The following is a 22,611-nucleotide window of genomic DNA, read 5'->3' as shown; positions in this document are numbered from 1 at the left end:
GTCTTAGAAAAACATTTGAGAAGATGGCAAACCACTTGCTCTGTGACTTAAAGTTCTGCAATGTCTTAATTTTAGACAAATTTGAGACACTATAATTTGATAAGGAAGGTAGTATTTTGCAAAAACTACAATAGCAGATATCGTAATATACCAAAAACACGAGCTTCATAGAATTTGATCTTTTTCAGTCTGCTAGTAGCATCCTGGTGCTATATTAAAATGAACACTTTTTTTTTAAAAAGTGTAATATGAAATATTAATAAGGACACACCTTTTAATCTCAGATGAGCTTTTAGTAATTTTGTATAGAAGGGCTTTACACTCTCATTATCACAGCAGAACATGTAGGATATTTATTTAGCAGCCAGAACTTAAGTGTACAGTCATTTTTAAATGTACATACTGTAATTTCAGCACACTCCATTGCAAGTGTTACATGTGTATGACAACAAAATGCCATATTATAGAATAGTTTGGGATGCTGCCCAAATATTAATGCCCAGCTGTTGACCGTCTTTTGTCGTCTTTTGGTATAGATGTGGTTAAAAACACGATTTGAGGAAGAATACATTTAATATACTGTACATGTCCGTGAGTACACAGACGTAGGGCAGTAGGAATAACCACTGAGACATTGTTTACAGAGACATTGGAATTTTAAAATAATTAAAAACAAAACTCTTATCCCAACATGAGAGAATAGATTAAAACTCTGATCCAAATGACAGAAGAGGATAAACTATTTAATAACAGCAGGCTGATGTGACTAACAGGCACATTACTAAAAGCAAATCGCTTAAATGTTAATTAAGGAAAAAAGATATACTGACCCCAGATGAAATCGGAATGTTGCATCTAGTCAGGTTATTCTTACAAATTTAAAATTACACCATATCACAGATCCAGTGAAGGTTTATACATAGACTGCCTAATATAAATACAGTAAGTTGTCATTTAAAAGACACCTTTATTCAAAGTAACGATTTCAGTTCCTTGCTTCCATTAAAAGGAGGATTTAAGTAATCCAGAATTTATTTTTGGTAAAGTTCACATTTGGAGAAATGTAAACAGAAGAACACTTTACATTTAAAGTGGAATAGAATATTGGATAAATCTAAGCAATTAACTACAAAAAAGCAAATTATTCATTTTCTTAGAAATAATTTATATGGGTAATAACATTTCCTTGGTGAATATTGAATCAATATGAATGAAGCAGCCACAGAGAATACTTTATCAGGTTTACTGAAAATAAATTCTCTAGTGCACAGTTTTTATAAAACAAGCAAACTGAAATGTGAAAAAAGATAATGAAATTATGTTAATTAAATTACCTCAGATACTGTAGCAGTAGCAGATGAAAGCCTTAATAAATGTCACAGATTAATTTGTGAGGCTATACATGTGTATATGAAAGGTCATCTCTGATGGCATTTACATATGAATGACGATAAGCAACAAAAAGAAATTATAGTATTTGACAAGCATAATCTTTGTCTACAAAAAGAATGTTGTAATACAACAATATTTTGTATATTACCTTTTTCCATCATAGTAATTGGCTATGCATTATCTGTTCTAGAAAATTAGACTTTGTACCATCAATTTCCTACAACTTGGCAAAAATAAAAATTCTAATACAAAAAGGGAAATTCCTATTCTACAAGAAACCAGAAAAAAAATGTATTAATATATTTAAATCTAAACAAGAGCCAAAAGCTAAAATAAACTTGGTTAATGCAGGCCAGTTTAGAAGACTTTGATGTATTTTGCATTCAAAGCAATTGGGAGATGACAGACATTCTTTGAACTTAAACCTGTATAAAAAAAATGGCTTTAAGAAAATCTCTGTTCAGCCCAACCCTTAAAGATGTTAAAAGAAAATAAAGGTTGCAAATAAGAGTTACCTTTCAGTCTGTTTAGCTTAAGTAACTAAAAAGTTAGAAACAAACAAAATATCTATTTTTCTCTCAGTCTCATGTACCATTACTCAATAGGATTAAAAATTTGCATAGCCTGCAGCTTATCCTTGTTCAACAAACATGATATGCGACTTGAGAAACCCCTTTCCTCCTCAACAGCAGGAAATATGAGTCTGAAGATTTGGATGAATTTTTACAGAAGCTTACAACAGTAGGCCTTTAGAAATAAATCCCACCTTGACATGTTACTCTGGTCTAACTGAGAGCTTATGATCAGGGTTCTAATATAGTTGTCTGAACAGTCAAACACAATAAGAAAAAATATCACAGAAAAGGTTAAATTCTGCTTCACATACTGTCATTTCTCTATCTAAAAATGCTTTTAAAGCACATTATGTCTGGATATGCAGGACAATAAATAATTAGGAGCATAGTCTCTTTCAAAAGCCTGCTAACAGAAACTCAGATTTGAATGAAATCTCTCCAACTGTTATAATAAAGACTTGCTATTGAGTGGGAGCCATGAGATACAATAGGTTGCTGAGTTAAATTGCAGCATTTTCGAATGTAAATTAGAGTTTCTGGCTCTCCCATTTTAATTTTCCATTCCAGAGGGTAGTACATACTGTATACAACCACAAGACCAATTATTAAACAATGTTCTGCACACTTGGGAAAGAAGCAAAATATATTGAAAATTAAAATATATGTAATTTCCTAGAAACTACAAACTAATTATTTACATCAGAGGACATATATTTATATATATATACGAAATGTTAGAAACACTAGAGGCCTAGTGAAATCAGTTTTGCTCCTTTGACTGTTTGCAGCTAGATTTTTTTGTTCTAATTAAAACTCTGACAGGAACATCATCACTTCATTCTGTATTTGGGTGTGTTTTGTGGTTAAAGTACAAAACCATAACTGTAACCCGGAAGTTACTGTACATATTTGTAATATGAGTCAGAACAAGACAGTATCTGCCCGAACCGCCATTTTCACTTGGAGATTTGCTCTGGGGATTCACACTGATGAAGCCTTAAGGTGGTGAGCAGTATTTAATACATTTTTTCAATAATCAAAATTTTGTTTTTGTAAAATCTACCTGTTGGACAGGGAAGGTAATTTATTTGTGCCATTATCAATATCTTGGGGTTTTTTATTTGAGAAACAATCTGTTTTCAAAACTATATCAAAAAAAGAAAGGTCGCCATTTTAACACTTTTTCAACTTCCTGTTGGTTATCGTAACAGAACACAATAGTTTATCTGTGTTGCTCTTACAATCAGCCGCAAAGCCTTTAAGTGTCATTACAGTATGTATGATCAGAAATGTATTATGTTATGCTTTATGCAATGTGATTAGCTAATGCTCCTTAAGACATAATGTAATAATGTTATACCTTAAGCAGGGGAGGTGTGTAAGTATGTGTTGGCAGTCAAGGGACAGGATCTGACTAAATCCATGATGATGAAAACTGACTTTCAATATTTAAAGATTTTTATAACAGGTTTTATAAAAAAGGCTATGTGATAATCACAAGAAAAAATCAAATAAACGGTTTATCGGTCACAGCCGTCAATAAATATCTTATGGCTGAATTTAAATACAGTACATCAGTTCAGTATTAAAATGTATTTAAATATAAAAGTTATTATGTGTTACGGGGTTTTTAGAGTACCTACTGTATATAGATTACTATATGGGCGCTCATCATTCTGATCTACATTCTGATCTTCCGACAAAGGAAAGCTGTGACATGGACATACTAGGCCACAAACCCTTTCAGTTAGAAGTATAAATGGACGGAACCAGTGTACTGTATAAGATGCCCTTATATAGTAATGAAATTGCATACTAAGGTCTAGGTCGCTGTACATAAGCACATCAATATACTGTATCAGAGGTTCAGCCAGCTCTGTGCTGTCTACTCTCTCTACTTCCGATGATGATTCACATCGATGTGAGTGGGCACCATCTTGCACAGATCAAACGCCCAGCGCTTCAGGCCTTCCTCTTGAAAGAAAGAAACTTATCAGGAAATGTAGGTTCAAGGGATCGAATTAAAAAGCCAAAGGGAGGTATAGTTTTATGATTTGTTGTATCCACCAGGCAAAAGAAACCTATCTGTAGTACAGTATTTCAGACCATTCATTGGGCATAAGGAGAATGATTCCCACCAGGTTAGTATCTGCGTAGACAATGGTTTTGAAGGGTTTAAGTGAGGGTCATGAGTAGGAGTTTTTATTGTATAACAACTACTTTGCCTTTATTCTTATTACTTATTTAATCTCTCTTTCTGATACTATTGGGTTTTTTATCATGGCAATATCCGGGTTACTGAGATTTGGTTCTGTAAAAAACTGGATTTTTATAGACATATACTGTAAATGTTGTAAATTATAATCAGTGTACAATAAACCCTCAGTTTAACAAACTTACCTTTAAGATAGTTCCAATTTAACAGACAAATTCTGCTAAATCCTTTTAGAAAATACACAAAAGTACTGAAAATATGTAAAAAAGCACTGTAAAATTCACAAGTAATAGAACATGGTAAAACAAGTACTAAATACAAATTCATACATAAAAATTCAGAAATATCAATTGTGCCAATAGAAGGTCAATTGTTATGGGTGTTGTTTGTGTTTCATTTGCTTTAACAAATTTTATACACTATATTTGTGACATGAAATAAAGTTCTTGTGTATTTATGATAAAAAAGCACAGGAACAATTTTCACTATGTTGAAACTGATCCACAAAGAATATATACAGTATTTATAAATCATTTTTTCTCACATATTTCTGTTTATTGTCTGAAAAACATTCATCATTTAAAAGACATTCAGCAATAACAGACACCCTTTCACCCTATTAGTCTGTTGAATCAAGGGTTTATTATATTATGTTCTTTTAGTTTTTGTTAATCTGTTCTCTTTACTCTTCATTTATTAGTATATGGACTTATTAGAGAAGACCATTTTCATTTATTGTAGTTTTTTAAATACTAAAATATCAATCAAATTGTCAATCCATTATATTATTGCTCAAACCAATTGAAGAAAATGTATGTAAGATCCTAAAGCCTTGAGAAAAATGCTAGTTTTTTAATTTATTATTTAAAAAGCTAATATTTTTTTCAATCCACTACATATTTAATATAACTGTAACAGTAGTATCAACTCATATAATGACAACAAAAATGTATTTGTTAACTAATGCAGTATTGTATTGACATGCTTTCAAGTTCCTTAATGCAAATTCTCTATACAGTATGTGAGATGACAATACAATAGAGGTACACTGACTGTACGTATAGGAGTACAGGTCCTTCAAGAACAGTAAAATACACATTAGCAAAAAATGGTCTCAGTACATATCTAGCTGCTTCACCTTTTCTCTTTTGTATCCTATCCTTAACAAAGTTTTACAAAATTCCACATGCACATTGAGACATCTGAATTCCTGATTTTTATTTCTTTATCAGTGATTGCCTGATTATTTATTAGGGTTAAGCTGTTGTGTTCTCCCTAGAACACAAGCGAACCAATATCAAGATTTTGTAATTTCATAATTTACACCTGCCCAGAATAAAAAGTTGTTTTTTTTTACCATTCCCAATATATGGTAGGTTAATAGTTATTTCAAATCCACTTGTACAAAATCATCTTATCTTACAACTTGTGGTACAGTATGTGCAAATATGATTGCTTAACCTAATTCTTTTTGTTCTTACATGTATTTAAACATATCTGCAACCCATCTGAGACCACAGCCATCCCCTCCGCGTGATCGTGTGCCTGCGGCAACTGTCCAATTCGATTCGCTGTCCAATTTCAATCAGCAGCAATACATTGGGATTCATCTCCGGAACATACCTCTGGACATTTTACAGCTCATCGCTACATTCAGCCTCCTAGGTAGGTCTATGTTCTGTACATACTGTAACAAATGTTGTTACTTATGTCTAAATGTATGTTGTATCACTGTACTGGCACTGAATTGTGTACAATTAATTGCCTGGAGGGGAGATCTTGGACGTCCAAAGCTTATATATGCCCCTAAAGGTTTTTGGTTGACATTCCTGTGTGCCACAATTTTATTTCAACTGGAAATGCATGAGTTACGTCATTAAACCACAGTATAAAGCTATAAATCTATAGACTTCTTCCTTTTATTTTGACCATAGCTGAGAAGACCAGTCACCGTCTGACCTAACTCAAGTACTGGACATCATATCGAAGACTAACAACTGAATACAATTCACCAGCATGAGTGGGGTTGATGTGTAAACGGAGCTGTTGCATTTTCTGAAATGTGCACATCCAAAATGGAACTGCCAAGCAAAGAGAAAGAAACTGTTTCCACTGACTTAGATAAGCAATTCCAAGACCATGCAAAGATCTACAATTGGACACATTTAACTTACAACCTACAACTTGTTGTAAGGAACTACAGTCACATCTTATTGAAATTGAATGACAGGTACCTTTTTGCAGATAAGCATTGCAATAATATAATTTTGGTCCCGGTCCCACAACCTGGAGAAAAGCCTTTTTGTGGTCAATTTAGACTAATTTCTTGCTTTTTATTATTTTATGATCAGTTAACTGTGATTGTTAAATTATACTGGTATCATCTGAAATATGTCATTCAAAGTATTTCTGTGAAAACCTGTTCTGAAACCTTTTCAAATTATTTAGAAAAAAATACTTTTTGTAAGATTAACAGTAACCAAACTAACAATATCAACATAGGAACTCTCATTCAGACATTCAAATCTGATAACAGTCTTAATATTTTAGATTCAAAAACCACCTCAGTTAAATTATTGTGTCATGAATGCAATAAATTAACCCAATATAATACAAAGTATCCAACAACAGAGTTCTGTTGGATATTTTGCAGAGAAAATGAAAATATTACATTGGGAAGTCTTGCAAAAATCAGACTGGATTATAATCTGGATTTGATTTTTAACTCAAAAACCATGTCAGTTAAATTATTATGTCATGAATGCAATAAATTACCCCCATATAATACAAAATATCCAACAACAGAGTTCCGTTGGATATTTTGCAGAGAAGATGAAAATATTACATTGGGAAGTCTTGCAAAAATCAGACTGGACTATAATCTTGATTTGATTTTGAACTCAAAAACCACCTCAGTTAAAATACTGTGTCATGAATGGAATAAATTAACCCAATATAATACAAAATATTTAACAATGGAGTTAAACGTCTTCTGGACAAAGACTGAAAATGTTACAATAGGATGTCCTGCAAAAATAAGATTGGATGATAATCTTCATATTTTAGATTCAAAAACGAATTCAATTAAATGGTTGTGCTCTGAGTCCCATAATACAACCGAAAATAACACTAAATATCCAACAACAGTGTACAAAATCTACTGGCAAGAGGCTGAGAATATCGACAGAAAGGAAATCAGGCATAAATACACTTATTCTGAATTATCTTTTATAAAAAATTTGACTAACTCCCCATCACTCTTAAAAGCTTTTGACAAACTGAAAGAAAAAGTACCAAAACAAATTGATACAAATGTCCAATATGGATTCATTGGAATCTATAATCGCAGTAATGAAAAATGTAATCTAGTGGATTTTTGTAATCTTAAAAAAGCAAATTTGAATAATGAAGGAAATGCACCTAAAATCCACACAGAAGAATACATTTGTAAGAAAGCAGATATATTCTTAAAGTACCATAAGATTAGTGCTGATGATATGGTGGTTATTTTCACTAAGAACAGCCCATGTATTGTCAACAAAGTAAAGCATTCTTGCATGGACCTCCTTCATACCTATTGCAAGAAATGGTATGATGATTATGGAATTCCTTCAGTTATTGGTTTTGACCAGTACTATGGTTTTACAGGGTACAAAAATTATTTTTCACATCTACAAAATGACGAACACTTGTTTCATTGTTTATTGTCAGGCACTTCTAAAAATTGTGAACATTGTAAGAATAATTACAGTAGCAAAGAACTCCAACAAGCACATGATCTACTACAAAATGCCAATTTAATTTTAACTATACCAGATAGTTCCAAATTTCTAAAAAGAATGTTTAAGCCTCTAAAGGAACGTAAAAAGCATGTGAATGATGAAAAATATATAACATTGCCTACAATTTATGAGATTGTTGAAAATATAAAGACTAAAACTGAAGGCCTTACAAACTACAAAGAGTACTTAAACATTGAAGATGATATTACCAGGACATATCCAGGATGTATGAAAACAGAATTTCATAAAGTATGGATGCTCTACATTGCTCACATTACAAAAGTGGCAGCAGTAAAACACATGGATCAGAAACTAAAGAAGAACATTTTCTATGCCTTTCTTAAACACGTTGAGGGAGAGCAGTATTATACTCCTTTTTGGTGTCCTCTTAATTAATGTTACAGTTCCACAAAATGTCAAATGGAGACAGTTAGAAAAACTGAATATGATGACTACAAAAGATCTCAATCGCTACAGTATGAAATAAATAAATATTCCATATCGATCATTATGATTTAAGAAATAATAATATCATAATGATTTATTTTATTATTACAATTCTTTTAGGAGTTGTATTGTTATTGATAAATGGTTTTTGTAAATGACCTTATTACTTTATTATGACCTTAAAAATGGCTGGCTGTATTATTATTGTGTTTATATATTATTGTGGTCATCATTTGTACTACACTCTTGATACTGTATAGAGCTTTCATAAAGGTTTCATTTGGAAATTGTGTTATTTTTAACAGTGTTACAGACATATTCTGAACAGTAAAAAAATTAACAAAATTATACTGTACTGGGTATCAAAAAGGAATGCCCTCCTTTCTATTGTGAAGAAATATACTTTTATTATCATTAACATCATATAAATATAAATCCTTTACAAATGAAATCTCTGTTTTTTATTTGAAAAATTATAAACCTGAAAAATCTTTCACTGCATAGCATCCAACAGAGCTTTACAGTTATACCAGTCACTTAAAATTGACATCTACAATAAGCCATTCATTACTTAATGGAACTATTTTACATCTACAGGCACACTGAAAATGACACACTGTCAGTGTGAGTATTGAGGAAAACATAGAAAAGGCTAGGTATTAAAACTGAGTGCACGTGTGACAATGCAGCAATCCTGGAATTACTACAAAATACTTAGAATGGAACTATAGGAAGGGGAACTATTTATTCCACAAGTACCATTTTATAAGAGATGTACTATATTTTCAAAAAGACACTCTCCTTTATTCAATATTTATTGTATACATTTTCTCCCTATATGTCAGTTTGCCAGAGTGATACCTTATATAATTCCATAAGTAAGCATGAACAATTAATAACTCCTGTGTTTAGAAAACCTGCAGTACTATTATTAAAACTATTATTAATATTAAATTTGCTGGGGAGTGATTTAACTAAAAACTGGTAGGTACAGTAAAGCATTTAACTACATTAGCAAAATAAATGAGACTTCAGTGAATTGGAGTCCATACAGAAAAAAATCAGCTTTGTTCTGGACTTTGGTTGCTACTTACATTAGTGGAAAGAATATATTTAGGCTTCAGATATCCACAAAATTTCTGCAGAACAATAAAAATGCCTTCAATACAGTACTAAGTGCTGCAAAAGAAAACAAGTATTGTTGTAACATGCCTATGTGTGAACTGTACTGCTTTAAGAAGACAATTACTTCTATTACCTAACAATAGCATTTTGTGTTATTGCATTTTTAATTTAGTAATAACATTATGGGTGGTAAAAGTTGAATCAGTTGAATGGTGCAGCCTAAACAACCTAGTTCTATTTAGTTTAATTCTAAAATGTCAGTAAAACAAAAAAACTTGTGACAGACTTTAGAAGAGGCAAAGGAGCACTGTCACCACTGTACATGGTCAGGCTGTAGAGGTGGTGGGGAGGTTCCCAGGTACTGTACCACCTCCAACACATCCACCATGATCAAGAAATCTCACAAGAGGCTGTTCTTTCTGAGAGAGGAGAAGAAGTGTGGTGTATCACAAGAAGCAATGACCTGTTTTACAGACCTGTCATTGAGAGTATTTTGACCTTCTCCATCACTGTGTGGTATTGCAACACTTCATCCCAGGAAAAGAAGCAGTTTGAGAGAGCAGTGTAGGAAACCACCATCCCTCTGTGGAGTCACTCTACTTCTCTAGACTGAAACCCAAAGTTGTAAAGTTCCTCATTGACCATTCCCACTCTGCCCAGCAGCCATATCACTTAAACGTACAACTCAAAACTGGCAACCCACTGAAGCTCAGCAGATGCGAGCCTGGTCAGTACCTGGATTGGAGACCTCCTGGGAAAAACTAAGGTTGCTGCTGGAAGTTAGTAGGACCAGCAGAGGGCGCTCACCTTGCAGAATATGTGGGTCCTAATGCGCCAGTATAGTGACAGGGACACTCTACTGTAAAAACGCACCATCCTACAGATGTAAAACTGAGGTCCTGACTCTATGTGGTCATTAAAAGCCTCAGGATGTTTCACGAAAAGAGGGGTGTTACCCCGGCGTCCTGGCCAAACTTCCCATTGACCTTTACCAATCTTGCACTCCTAATAATCCCCATTTATGAACTGGGTTCATCACTCTGTTCCCCACTGTTAGCTGATGTGTGGTGAGCGTGCTGGTGCTCTTTGGCTGGCATCTCATCATCCAGGTGGGGCTGCACATTGGTGGTGGGGGAGGGGAGTGCCCGTTACCTGTAAAGCGCTTTGAGTGGAGTGTCCAGAAAGCACTATATAAGCGTAAGCAATTATTATTATTATTGATAGTTATTGCCCAACCTCTGTTTACTGTCCTTCCTTCTGGTAAGTGGCTAAGGTCTGTCAAAACAAGGAGTGTTAGTTTTTTTTAACAACACCTACCTAGAGACTGAGAGATAAACTCTGCACTTTAATTCTGATATTTTTGCAGGTTCATTGTTATTATATCAGGACTCACTTCTATTTATTTATATTGTATGTCTTTAATTGTCTGAGTTCACCAAACCAAATTCTCTGCAAACAGTTGTTGTGACAATAAAGTGTTGTACTTGAACTTGATAGTTAAGACAGGAATAGGCTTGAAAATAAATTAAACATTTCATATACAGTACATATGAAAACAGTTCAATATTTTCAGTGTTTATAATCTACAGCAACAATATATTGGAAATAAATCCACCACTTCAATACACATTCGTTTTATAATGATTCAGTTTCTTCACAAGCCACGAGTGACTCCCTCTGGCGGACAAATTTTGCATATTTTCCTGATTTTACTTCAATACTGTAGTTCTTTGTTCGTTTCCAATATATCTACCTACCAATGGGTAGTCTAAAAACTACGAACCACCTTCTAAGGATTGAATTTTAGCATCGTATTTTATAAACCTTTTACGTTGACAAAGTTAAGCAGAATAGCAGGAATTTTTTGAGGAATTTCTAAACCTATAGTTTCTGACAAAATAACTTTGAATTCCGATTCTCAGGACTGTAATTTAATTCATCCAATTTTAGAAAAAAAAAACTTGCTTTTCATTTAACATGTAGCATAGAATCCACTGAATGTATCTGCATCGACGTTTCAAGAAGAGTGCTAAGATGTATAAATATAATAACTACTAACTTTCTTTATTCCATAAGAATATTTGAACTGGTGGATATTCTACGTGGTTTAACCAAGGTTAAAAAATAGCTGTTTTAACCAATTTGCGTTAGATAGTTGGTTATTATTTTTAGAGCACTGAAGAACTGCAAAATTGCCGGGAACCAAACATATCTGGCTTTCAGTACAAATTAAAAAGGCACAGTCTTCGCAGAGTTTGACCTTTATTTCAATCTCATCTACATTGTGGCTGTTGGGAGTGGCCCTAGGAAACTGTCCAAGATCATTCTGAGGAGCCTGGGGTTGCAGCTCAGAAAGTCTGTACAATATGTTCATACGAAGGTAATTTGCCACAATATAGTATTTCGACACTGTAAAGCGCACTATTCACCAAGACTTTAGTTATGCGTCCGTGCATAGAATATGTACTGTATGCAAAGAATGTGGTAGAAGTGTTTACTCATGTCCCTCAGATGAGCATTGAACATTAATGCATTTTCTTAAAAATAAATCACTGTGATTGGCACCACGTCGACAGCTCAAATAGGTGACAATACCAACGAATGCACAAAACAGTTTATACAAATATTCACAACTGTTTCTCACACAATAAAATTGATTGGATTTGGAATTTTAATACATATTGTCTTTTACAGATAGAACGATGGGGAGGAATAAAAATGTTACTGACATTTAACAAAAAAAAACATTTTAGTAACGTCTTAAAACTCAGAAACATAGGTTACATGATAAAATATCGTAACTCACTTCTGGGTGATTGATGTGAGAAGCATTATTGTGCGCGGTTCAAATTTCACAGCAGTCCTGCCCTATGAAATGCTGTTTTACTATCCAAAAATAAATCCATGTGATATAATCAAATCAATTATTAAGGAATCGCTAACACATTGAGAGGATTCTGTGTTGATTTGAATAATAACCGAACACATTACCTAGCTAGAGCGATGAATTTCTGCCTTGCAAGCATTATCTGTCATTCCTTCGCGGATGATGGCTGACGTTTCACAGTTGTGAAGGCTCTGAACGAAACAGCTCAACTAGGAATTCACAGATGTAACCCTGTCGCTGAAAATAGGCAGTACGCTTTTCATGGGGCGTCCCTGTTACTAGCAAATACACCAGTGCTAAAGTTGAAATTACTAAAGAAGGCAGATCTGAGAATGAGGAGTGATAAAAAGCTGGACAATAATCTCATCAAAAACTGAAAGCTGAAGCGGTTTACTTCGATTTTTTTTTCCTTTCAATTGAAAAGAAATTATTCCCTTTTAAAGAAGAGAGAACAGAACCGCTCGTGAGCAATTTCTGTTGATTAAAGGAAAAATAACTGCGGTTTATTGTGTATTAATACCAAGGATCACCAAGGACAAATATTAAAGTAAAATAGCATTTACGCTAAAGGGTACCACCGAAAAAGATGCACTTCCGTGGCTGATATCTTCTATAAATCGCTGGCTGAATGCATTCGGAAATTATTTGCACGGTGACCTTTGTGTTTTGTAAAAAACCTTTGATCAGCGATAACTTGTTTAAGGGGATTTTCCTTCGTCGTACCAGAGGTTGTTACCAATGAAAGATTTATTTTAAAGTTCCGTGCTAACAGGACTCTAGTTATGCAGTAGTGTGTACTGTAAGTCTACTTTGATGGTGAACCTTAGCGCTTCTGTTGAAGAAGTACGGATCATTAGATATCGGATTAACCGTTATTTTCAAGTTTCTCATATATTCTCATCTATTTTCTCAACTATTTCAATTCAATAGTTTATCATTTCATTTTGTATTGCTTAAAATACAATTATTTCCATATTTATACATTTTTTAGATGCCTTTCACGAGAAAATGTATTTTCACCACTCCCACTATGAATCTCTATTAATAGCCTGTCAGTTTTGAATTTGTGCGCTTATCGCAACATTCTTATTGTAAAGAATATAGTGTACGGTCGAGCGGAATGTGCATAAAAGTTATATGTCTAACAGTACGTGACATCCCGGTGCCTAAATGATAACATTTGACTACTAATTGTCAAGGCCAAGATAAATATTATTTTTTTATGGTTATCGAGTTTTGCATAAACCGTGGAAGGATGGGCTGCGCAATATCTGGACTGGGTCTGGCACCAAAGCAGATAGATGCTACAGAAGAGGAAGCTCTTCCACACTTAAGTGATCATCACATCGAACAGATCAAAGACTCCTGGAAAGTGATACAAGAAGATATCGCCAAAGTTGGGATAATAATGTTTGTCAGGTACGTGGTTATTGCCTTTTCAATCCGGTTACTCACTTTCTGCCACAGAGTCACGTTTTATCTTACCACTTGCAAGTGTCGGTTGTTTAGAGAGCACTTAAAGCACATCCACGAATCTCGGCTACAAATTTATACAAATATGTAAACTGGTTTATAACAATAGTTTCAGCAAATAAACGTCGCTTGAAGCACGAAGCACAGGCTTCGTGTTTCGACCCGGATTAATATTAAAACCAAGGACTATTTGGGAAAATGAACCCAAACTGCTCAACTGTACCAACAATGAACTGTACAGTATATTCAGCTGCAGTATGTTGCGAGAGACACGGTAGTTAGCTACAGTATATATAAAATATATAGTTTCTTTAACCTTGGAATCAAGGATTTACAACAATTTACTACGCGTACAGTATAGTAAATTTACCTCTTAACCTTTTTTCTTCTCTATACTATATATCAGTGGGATTCAAGACTATTGTTTGAAAACCATCAAAACGCTGTGCAGCCAGTAATCTACCTGCAGTTAGCGACTTGGAAAAAGTACAGGTTTTTCGTTGTGTAAACGTCCCCGCAGTTTAAAAACAGGATGCAGTAAAAACACCTGCTGAGTATTCACGTACAGTACACAGCTCAGGGTGTCGCTGGATGTCTCTACATTTATCAATTGATTATTAACTATAATCACTATGAATAACAACACCTGGGGCAAATGGGTTACGTATAATATCGCTGGGTGATCAAAATCTAACCTACTGTTGATATAAATTGCATAATTCAATATTAAATATGGTGGTAGGTGGTAACCTGCTAGGAAAGGCTTTGTGAAATAAATATAGTGTTCAGGTTTCCTGTGAAATGTTGACTTATTACAAAAACTGGATTATTGGCTACAATTGGCATGTCTACAACATATTAGACAAGGACTTAAGAGTACATTCATGTACTCCCTTCAGGCACCCTGATTTCAAGACTGTGATGTGTACATTTTCTACTGTAATGCCAGACCAATAATTCTGTCATTTTGTTTTGCAATGTGTCTTCAATCATCCGTTAGAGCAGTGGTTCCCAATCCTGGTCCTGGTGGATTTTGTTCCAGCTGAGCCTTCAGTTACACAATGAAACCTTTCATTGACTTGATAATAATAAGATTAATTACAGCTGTTTGTTCCTAACTCTTAAACATGCTGTAGCACTTACTGTTGTACTTTGTAAGTGGAAAAAAAAAACATACTTGTGACTAGAAAGAAAAATGCACATATTCAACTGAAGCAACTACTTAGATCAAGTAGAGCTTCAAGTATCTAATTTAAGGTGGGGTGAAATGAAAAACAGCAGGTGTGTGGATCATCTAGACCAGGATTGCCAACCACTGAACTTGAAATTGTACCCCAAACCTAAGTACATGTTGCCATAAGGAAGTACTGCATATATTGGAGATACCCACAAGCTCAGATATTTAGTTGTCATTTCCTTTTAAACCACTAGGAAAATTCTTAATTTTCACTAAGCCGTTTAAGATTGGGCATGTTTTTTTTTTAATTCAATTAGAAGTGATGGAGGTATTTCATTTTACCTCAAGCATTCACAAAGGTTTAGGGGTTTCTTGCACATTCATTCATTATTTAATGACCTGGTCCCATCAGTTGTTCAAATTAAGGTTAAGTAGTTTTGATCCTAAGACAAAACTACCATAAAATTATTTTACTATCAGTGTCAACCCAAAAGCTTAGGTAAAACTGAAGTTAATAAAGAACAGGTTAGTAATGGACTTTGACTGCTGATTTACACCACTCCATGCTATTAGAATTTGGTGTCACACTGACTCCAAGATTGATTACACTAGCGCTCCCAGTATGGAGAGACTCGTTTTCTCATTCCTGTGATTCACCAGTACACGTTCCTCAGGACAGGCCTATTATATTGGTATAAATTGATAACAACATACACATACATCACCTTCAACCTTCCTTATCCCACTCTGTCTGTCTGTGCTAACCCAGCTATTCTGTGCACCTTGATTAAAATGATACATAACCCAGCTATCCTGTGCATAAAATACTAAGGATAAATCACTGGCTTTTGAAAAACTGTAAACATAAAGGCCTTTTCTTTATTTGAGTTCTGAGTAAGTGCTCTCAGCTGTAGTGAGATTCACAGGACATTTTCAGTGCAACCTTTTTACATGTGAAATTCTCACTTGATGTGTGAGGATACAGGGAGAAAGCTGTTAGATAGCCCCAAAACACACAGCAGCTGCGCCTCCCCTCAACACATTACAGTACATTTACATTATATAATATGTTAAACAGTACTATTAAGACGATACTGGACACCACTTCTGTGTTTTTGCTTTTTTTAAGGGAAGAAGAATTTCAATTTTTTTATAATATGCCAAGGATATATATGGTTTTCCTCACCTCCAAAATTCACCACAGAAACTGAAGTACAATATTTCTTTACTGAAGACAGGTATTCTTCATACATTGTCTGGTAAATTGAACAACCCATTCGGAAAAATAATGTTAAATTACATTCACATTTGATTTAATTTAATGAATTTATAGGATTTCTGCTTGATTCACTTCAAACAAACTGTATGTTTTGGAACACTGTCCACTAAGAAGCAATAAAATTGGTCACACACAAAAATGGGATGATGAGGAAAATATTCCCATGCTCAATGATACTACAGACACCAGGGAGACATGCTGGTGATTTTATGGGAATGCACTAAATACTCTCTAGTGGATACCAGTGGTATTTTTGCCCTCTGGCAAGTTTATCCACAAGAACAACTTTGCCATGTCCTTATTTGTATGTGTGCCACATTTCACTACTACACTCACTGTTTTTCATGATACAATTGTTAGAGATGGCCGACTGGCATTATACTGTAAGTGTCCTGTACAGTATATGAAAAGAAATGTTTTTGTACTTGTGTGTAATTCGTTATCTTCCTTTTTATGTGCTCTTGTGTTAGTATTCTGATCGATTCTGAGTTATTAGTGGTTATGCTGTCATTTGTCTTTGTAATTTTTGCAGCCTCAGGGTCTAGTGGAGTATTTCTTTCAGTTAATGCAAAGAACACTTAGTGGTGGAACACATCTGTTTAAAGCATGCTTGGAAGAGTAATGCTTTACAATTGATTGTGTGTATCTAAGCCAGAAAGACATTTATTGAAGTAATTTTTGTGGTGTATGTAATGTGACATAATGACATCTATTCTAAGCCAAAATACCAAAAACCCTTATCACATATAATATGATTTGAATCATCTAAGTGGATGAAGATATAAAATAATCCAGCACTAATGGTAAATCAAAAGGCTATACAGTAGAGACAAAACAGTAACTCAAACTTTCACCCTTAATTAGGCCTTCAATACCAGCTGGTCAGCTTATACAAATATATGTGTTTCATACCCTTTTTGCAGTCATTAGTGACACAGCTCTGGCTTCTCTTTAAGCTGATGCAAGTAAAGCAAGAAGACTTTTATGCCTTGTTCCACCTTTGATTGTTCTTGAACTCCTAATACTGTAAATCATTATTACACTACAAAGACTATATTACAAACATATTTTGACCCAGTGGTTAAGATACACGTCACTAGGCTGCAACCTGTGGCATTTCTTCAGAATGGCTTAAACATGCAAGCAATATCTCACACTATTTCAATGTAGTTGTAAAACCTTTTGATCCCTGGATTTTCAAAAATAATAATAATAATAATAATAATAATTGGTTACACTCAAAGCGCGTTGCAGATAATGGGGACTCCCCTCCACCACCACCGATGTGCAGCATCTACCTGGATGATGCAACCGCAGCCATACGAGCTAATGAGACCCTTAGAACAATTATTTTTCTTGGCTAAAGTTGGAATTATAATACAGTAAATGTAAAGGCAGTTTTGTCATACAAATTCTGAAAAGCCCTCACCAAAACAAACAAAAAAACAGACTATTTGCAATGCTGCAGGCTTCAATGGTATTTAGAAAAAGATTTGTCCTGATTTGTATAACCACTGATGTAAACCCTCAAAAGTGATTTAGTTTAAATGTAATTAGGACAAAAGGTCTGGGCCAGTTAACGTACAAACCCAGCTGTCTGTGTGCGATACTTTTCAACCAGTAGAATTGATTGTTGCTCAGTTGCCAGAAGGCTGCTATATACAGTAGCTATTAGAGAAGGCAGGAAATCGTTCACTGTCCAGTCAGAGAGGATTATATCAGTGGTAATTTGATTTGATGAGGCAGATTTATGGCAAAATAAGCCCTCTGCTGAATAAAACATGAATTTCTATCATAACAGCAGTCTCCCAAATACAGCAAACAAACAAATTGTCAACTCTGAAACATTAAGCTCTAGGACCCAAATTCTGCCAATGGGTGTTGGAAAAACTGGATCATTCAAAAGCCACATAAACAAGATAAGAGAATTATATCTTTCCTTTACTGTTTTGACAGCAAAAAGAGAAAAAATGTTAGCAGCAAGTAATTTAGTAATTTAATGAGCTAGTACTTATACTGAGTTGTGCCAGGGCAGATTGTCATTAAAATATTGCACACAATACAGTATTTCCTCTTTTTAAAAGATAAGAAAATTTGCTTTGTAGCTCCTTTAAATCTTAGAGGTTTGCTGGTACAAAAAACAACTGTCCACATGACCCAAACAGACAGGTCATGTTTTCAACATTTCAACATTTACCACCACATTGTTTACACCTGTTTTTAATCCTGAGAGACATTGCAGAGCATCTCAGAATTCTTTTTGAATGCTAATTTATATCACAGAGGACACTTTGACCTTTAATTACAGGTACTAGTGGTATTTATTTATTTCCTTTTTACAAAAAAAAAAAAATTGACCCCATGAACTAAAAAATGTCTTTCTTTTTGCAGGATACAGTGAATATTCACTGTAGGTAACATTTTTTTTTTGCACCACAGATTACTACAGATAATACAATAAAAAAATCAATAGTAAAACAAATCAGTCACCAACCATCAATCCAAAATACAACTTGACAGTTTTTTAAATTTTTAAATTTCAGTATTATGAGTAACAAATCAGCAGCCATCTCCAATTTAAAGGCAGAAGAAAGCGGTATAGCTTGATATTTTAAAGTAACAAGTAAAGGTTTATTCCATGCATCTTTTCAGCATGGAATAAACCTTTACTTATTCCTTTGCAGCCTCCACATGCTGACACAGCTACCTACTTGAACTAGTTTGATATTTAACCACATTAGCCATTATTAACCCCATACCCCACCTTTTGTACAATATGTCCATCAACTGCTCAAGCTGAATATATTTTAATTATACCTGTATCGTATACTATATGTATTTATGTTCCCACTATGGCACTTAAAGCTATTATTTAAACACCAGATGAAAAAAAATATTCTTGGATTCTGAAAATATATTAATATAATTAATAGTAGCTGTATGGTCCTACATGAACCATTTCAGAAAAGCTTTCTATATTATAGCTTTTGTTTATTTCTCTATATTAGATATTAAACACACTGTTACGTTTCCTCTATCATCAAAAGGTCAGGATGTGCTAACCACCTTCCATACAGCTTGGGTAAAGGTACATTTTATTAGTTAAAACTCATGAGGCTACAAGCTACAATAAATGGAATTTCTACAGGAAATTAGATGCATTTCGACTATACGTTGAAAACACACCTCCTTGCTTCAATTTGTACAATCAAACTGTACAAACAGAACTTGATGTACCACTAGTGTCCTTTTAGAATCAGGGATGGTGTTTGGTATCTACTGTATACAGGGATGCTACTGGAAATTATACAGAAATACTACAATAAACACTATTGTGTAAATTATCATTAAACAAAAGGGAATATCTTAAACAATTGAGTTCAATGTTGTACAGATTCAAATGAGGATTGTGAAAAGATCAATGGGCATATATACTTAATATATTTGCATTTACTGTGACATTTTCTGAAAAATAACCCCAAAGAGTTAATACCTTTGATCAATAAGAGCCCAAGAGATTAGTTGACACTAGGGGACAAGGTTTTTAATCTCGAAAAAAGATTAATCGAGTTATAATACCTTTTGATATGAAACCATTAGAAGCTGTGTCAATTGATTGAAAGTCACAGACAATATCTTAGTCTACAAAGTGTGATGTATAAAAAAATTCCAGCTTTTCCAACAAGTAGCTGTGAGACAGACGTTGATGAAAACAGCTATATCTATAATATTTTATTGAGCCATTGTTGTTCTGTGACAAATTAATTAAATTATGACAGTTTTTTAAAAATAATTTCAGAAGCATAAATGGAGACATAACTACCTCATAATTATTTTTTTCTGACAGGTGATTTGTTCAGAATACAGGAAAATAAGCTCTATCTTCACTCTGTAATTAGAAAGCTAAATGTTCTAAGCAGTTAATCAGAAAGGACTTACGGTAAGGCAATCTGTGTAAAGCAGTATTTTACTATAAATATGCCTAAGAAGGAGTTCCTTTTCCTTCCCTTCATCTTACTGTATCTAAAGCTGAGTTAAGAGAAGAAAAAAAAGTACCATACTAGTGGGCTCCTGGGTGGCTCAACAAGTGAAGGTGCTCATTGTAGAGTGAATGTTTGCTCTAATCTCCAGATGTTGTCAGTTTGACCCTGGGCTATATGATTAGCTGGCTGGAAGTGATATTCCTCAGGTAGTGGTAAACATTGTCAAGCCCTGCCAAGGTTGGATATGATTGACACACCTAGGCTATGCCTGGCTTGTCATGTAGCAGCAACTCCTGGGGTTTTGCTACAGAGCCTTTGCTCATACAAAGCTGTCATTGAGAAACAGTCTATTCCTCAAGTCTGTTTCCTTCTGTTAGACACTGCAGAGCTCATGGGGTAGTAGTTAACAAGTGGGTATCCCAAAAGAAAGAATGTACAGATCCATGTTTTACCAATTCAATTTGGGATTTAAGAGTGAGTTCATTATAAATTGGTGATTCCAATTTGAGTTGTTGCACTTTAAAACATCAAAAAATCATGGCACTCTCTACCAAAGTAATTTATCCGTATATCAAATGTTATTTCAGTTCCTTCTTGAAGTAGACATTGTATCAAATATAAAAGATTAATTTTTGGAAATCTTAGGTCTAACCATACTGCAAGGAAATATACAATTTCCATAAGGCTTTAGTCAGATTTAAACAGAACAGACAGTTAGCATATTAAGGGCCATATTAAATCAAAACTCGGAACCACCTGTCAATCCTAAATAACTGACTCAGTGCTTGATTGGACATTTAAATTGGGTAGAAAATAAAAAATAACCTTGTGCCAAAATGACTGCCACATATAAATGTGACTGTAGTTTGCACCTAGTAGGAGAATAGGGTTTATTCCATGCTGAAAAGAAAAGAAAGGAAACACAACATTTCGGCTGTGGAGCCTTCTTCAGGTTTGCACCTAGTAGTTGGTAAATCTTAGTTTAATCCCATCCTAAATGCATCCCACAAGGAGAAAATTATTAATTGTGCTGCTACAGTTTAATCCCCTCAAAGCACAAGAATGTCTGGTGCTCAGCTAAGATCTGGAGTTTCTCAGTTTTGAAAAGTAAACATTTCATTTTGTTTCAAGCCAAAATATCCAATCTTTAAATAAACATCTACCTTAAATAAAGTCCTTGGGTCCTCTCCAGTGTTCCTGAATTGCAACCTTTTATAAGTCTTTAGTCTGCACTTATGAAATCAGAATATGCTACTTCCACATTTACAGTAGTTGGCCTAGAAAAGCATAATTACTTAAATAATGGAGAAAGGATACTGTAAGTTCAATGTAGTGGTTTACTACACCCATTTATTCATGTTATGGCACAGTGGAATGCATTTTTGTGATCATAAGTGCTCTTGCAGTCTGTCTGTGCTTGGGCTCATGGTCATCATCCTGCACATATACTGTAAATATACTGTATTATAGATTTGTGATACTCTCCATTTTATATTTTCTTATTTTATTTCTGTATTATTTCCACCAAACTGTAAACTCCAGTTCTGCATTAAGTTACTAAACTTTGTACATTACACTTTTTTTTAGTATAAATAATTTTCATAGTATTATAAAGCCCTTCATACTCTGTAGGCTAAACTGAATAAAATCTGTTTTCTACCTGCTTTATCCTATACAGGGTCATGCATGAGTCAGAGTCTATCTTGGCAAGCAATGGGTGCAAGCCAGGCTACACAGAGCAGACATACACACACAAAGAGAGACATGTACATTCCCACATTTAAGGCCAGTTTTCCCAGAAGGCAATTAACCTACTGGACTAGTACTGTATGTCTTTGGATCATGGGAGGAAACTGGAACACCCAGAGGAAACCCTCACAAACACATGGAGAACATACAAACTCCATGCAGACAGCACCTAAGGTTGAAACCACAATGCTAACCAATGTGTCAACACAGCGCCCCGACATCAGATTTATTTAATTTAACTACATTTAAATTACTTATGTATGCAGTTACTGTACTTCACAGAATGCTACATAACAGTTGAAAGCATTTCTGGAACTATATCTACACAAAGCCACACATTAACACAAAGAAATAAAAAGGGATCAATTAAAATTACCTTTTAGAATGGAACTGTTAAACAGCATGACTCTATGCCGATAAACAGCATGTTCTATACATGTAAACTGATTCTGATGAACAAAAACAACAAAATGAAAAACAAATATAACAGCAATGCAGTACTTGAGATTTTGGTGTTATTATGTACA

The 22,611-nt window shown here is 34.2% G+C and overlaps 1 protein-coding gene and 1 long non-coding RNA gene across 2 annotated transcripts in view; both read left to right on the top strand.

The window, feature by feature from the left end:
• Window positions 1-2,637: 2,637 nt before the first annotated feature.
• On the top strand, window positions 2,638-8,862 carry LOC107077800 (uncharacterized). Its single transcript, XR_011190234.1, has 2 exons — window positions 2,638-5,847; window positions 6,117-8,862. It is a non-coding gene; the product is annotated as an uncharacterized lncRNA (long non-coding RNA).
• Window positions 8,863-12,796: 3,934 nt separating this feature from the next.
• Window positions 12,797-22,611, top strand: part of xgb (x globin) — a 39,050-nt gene continuing 29,235 nt past the window's right edge. The window contains exon 1 of the mRNA XM_006632455.3: window positions 12,797-13,842. Within this exon, the coding sequence (XP_006632518.2) occupies window positions 13,646-13,842 (197 nt within the window). The 5' untranslated portion in view covers window positions 12,797-13,645. The remainder of the gene's footprint in view (window positions 13,843-22,611) is intronic.

Source organism: Lepisosteus oculatus, chromosome 8, assembly GCF_040954835.1.
Source record: "Lepisosteus oculatus isolate fLepOcu1 chromosome 8, fLepOcu1.hap2, whole genome shotgun sequence".
NCBI classification, from domain to species: domain Eukaryota; kingdom Metazoa; phylum Chordata; class Actinopteri; order Semionotiformes; family Lepisosteidae; genus Lepisosteus; species Lepisosteus oculatus.
This window is presented reverse-complemented; position numbering and strand designations above follow the sequence as displayed.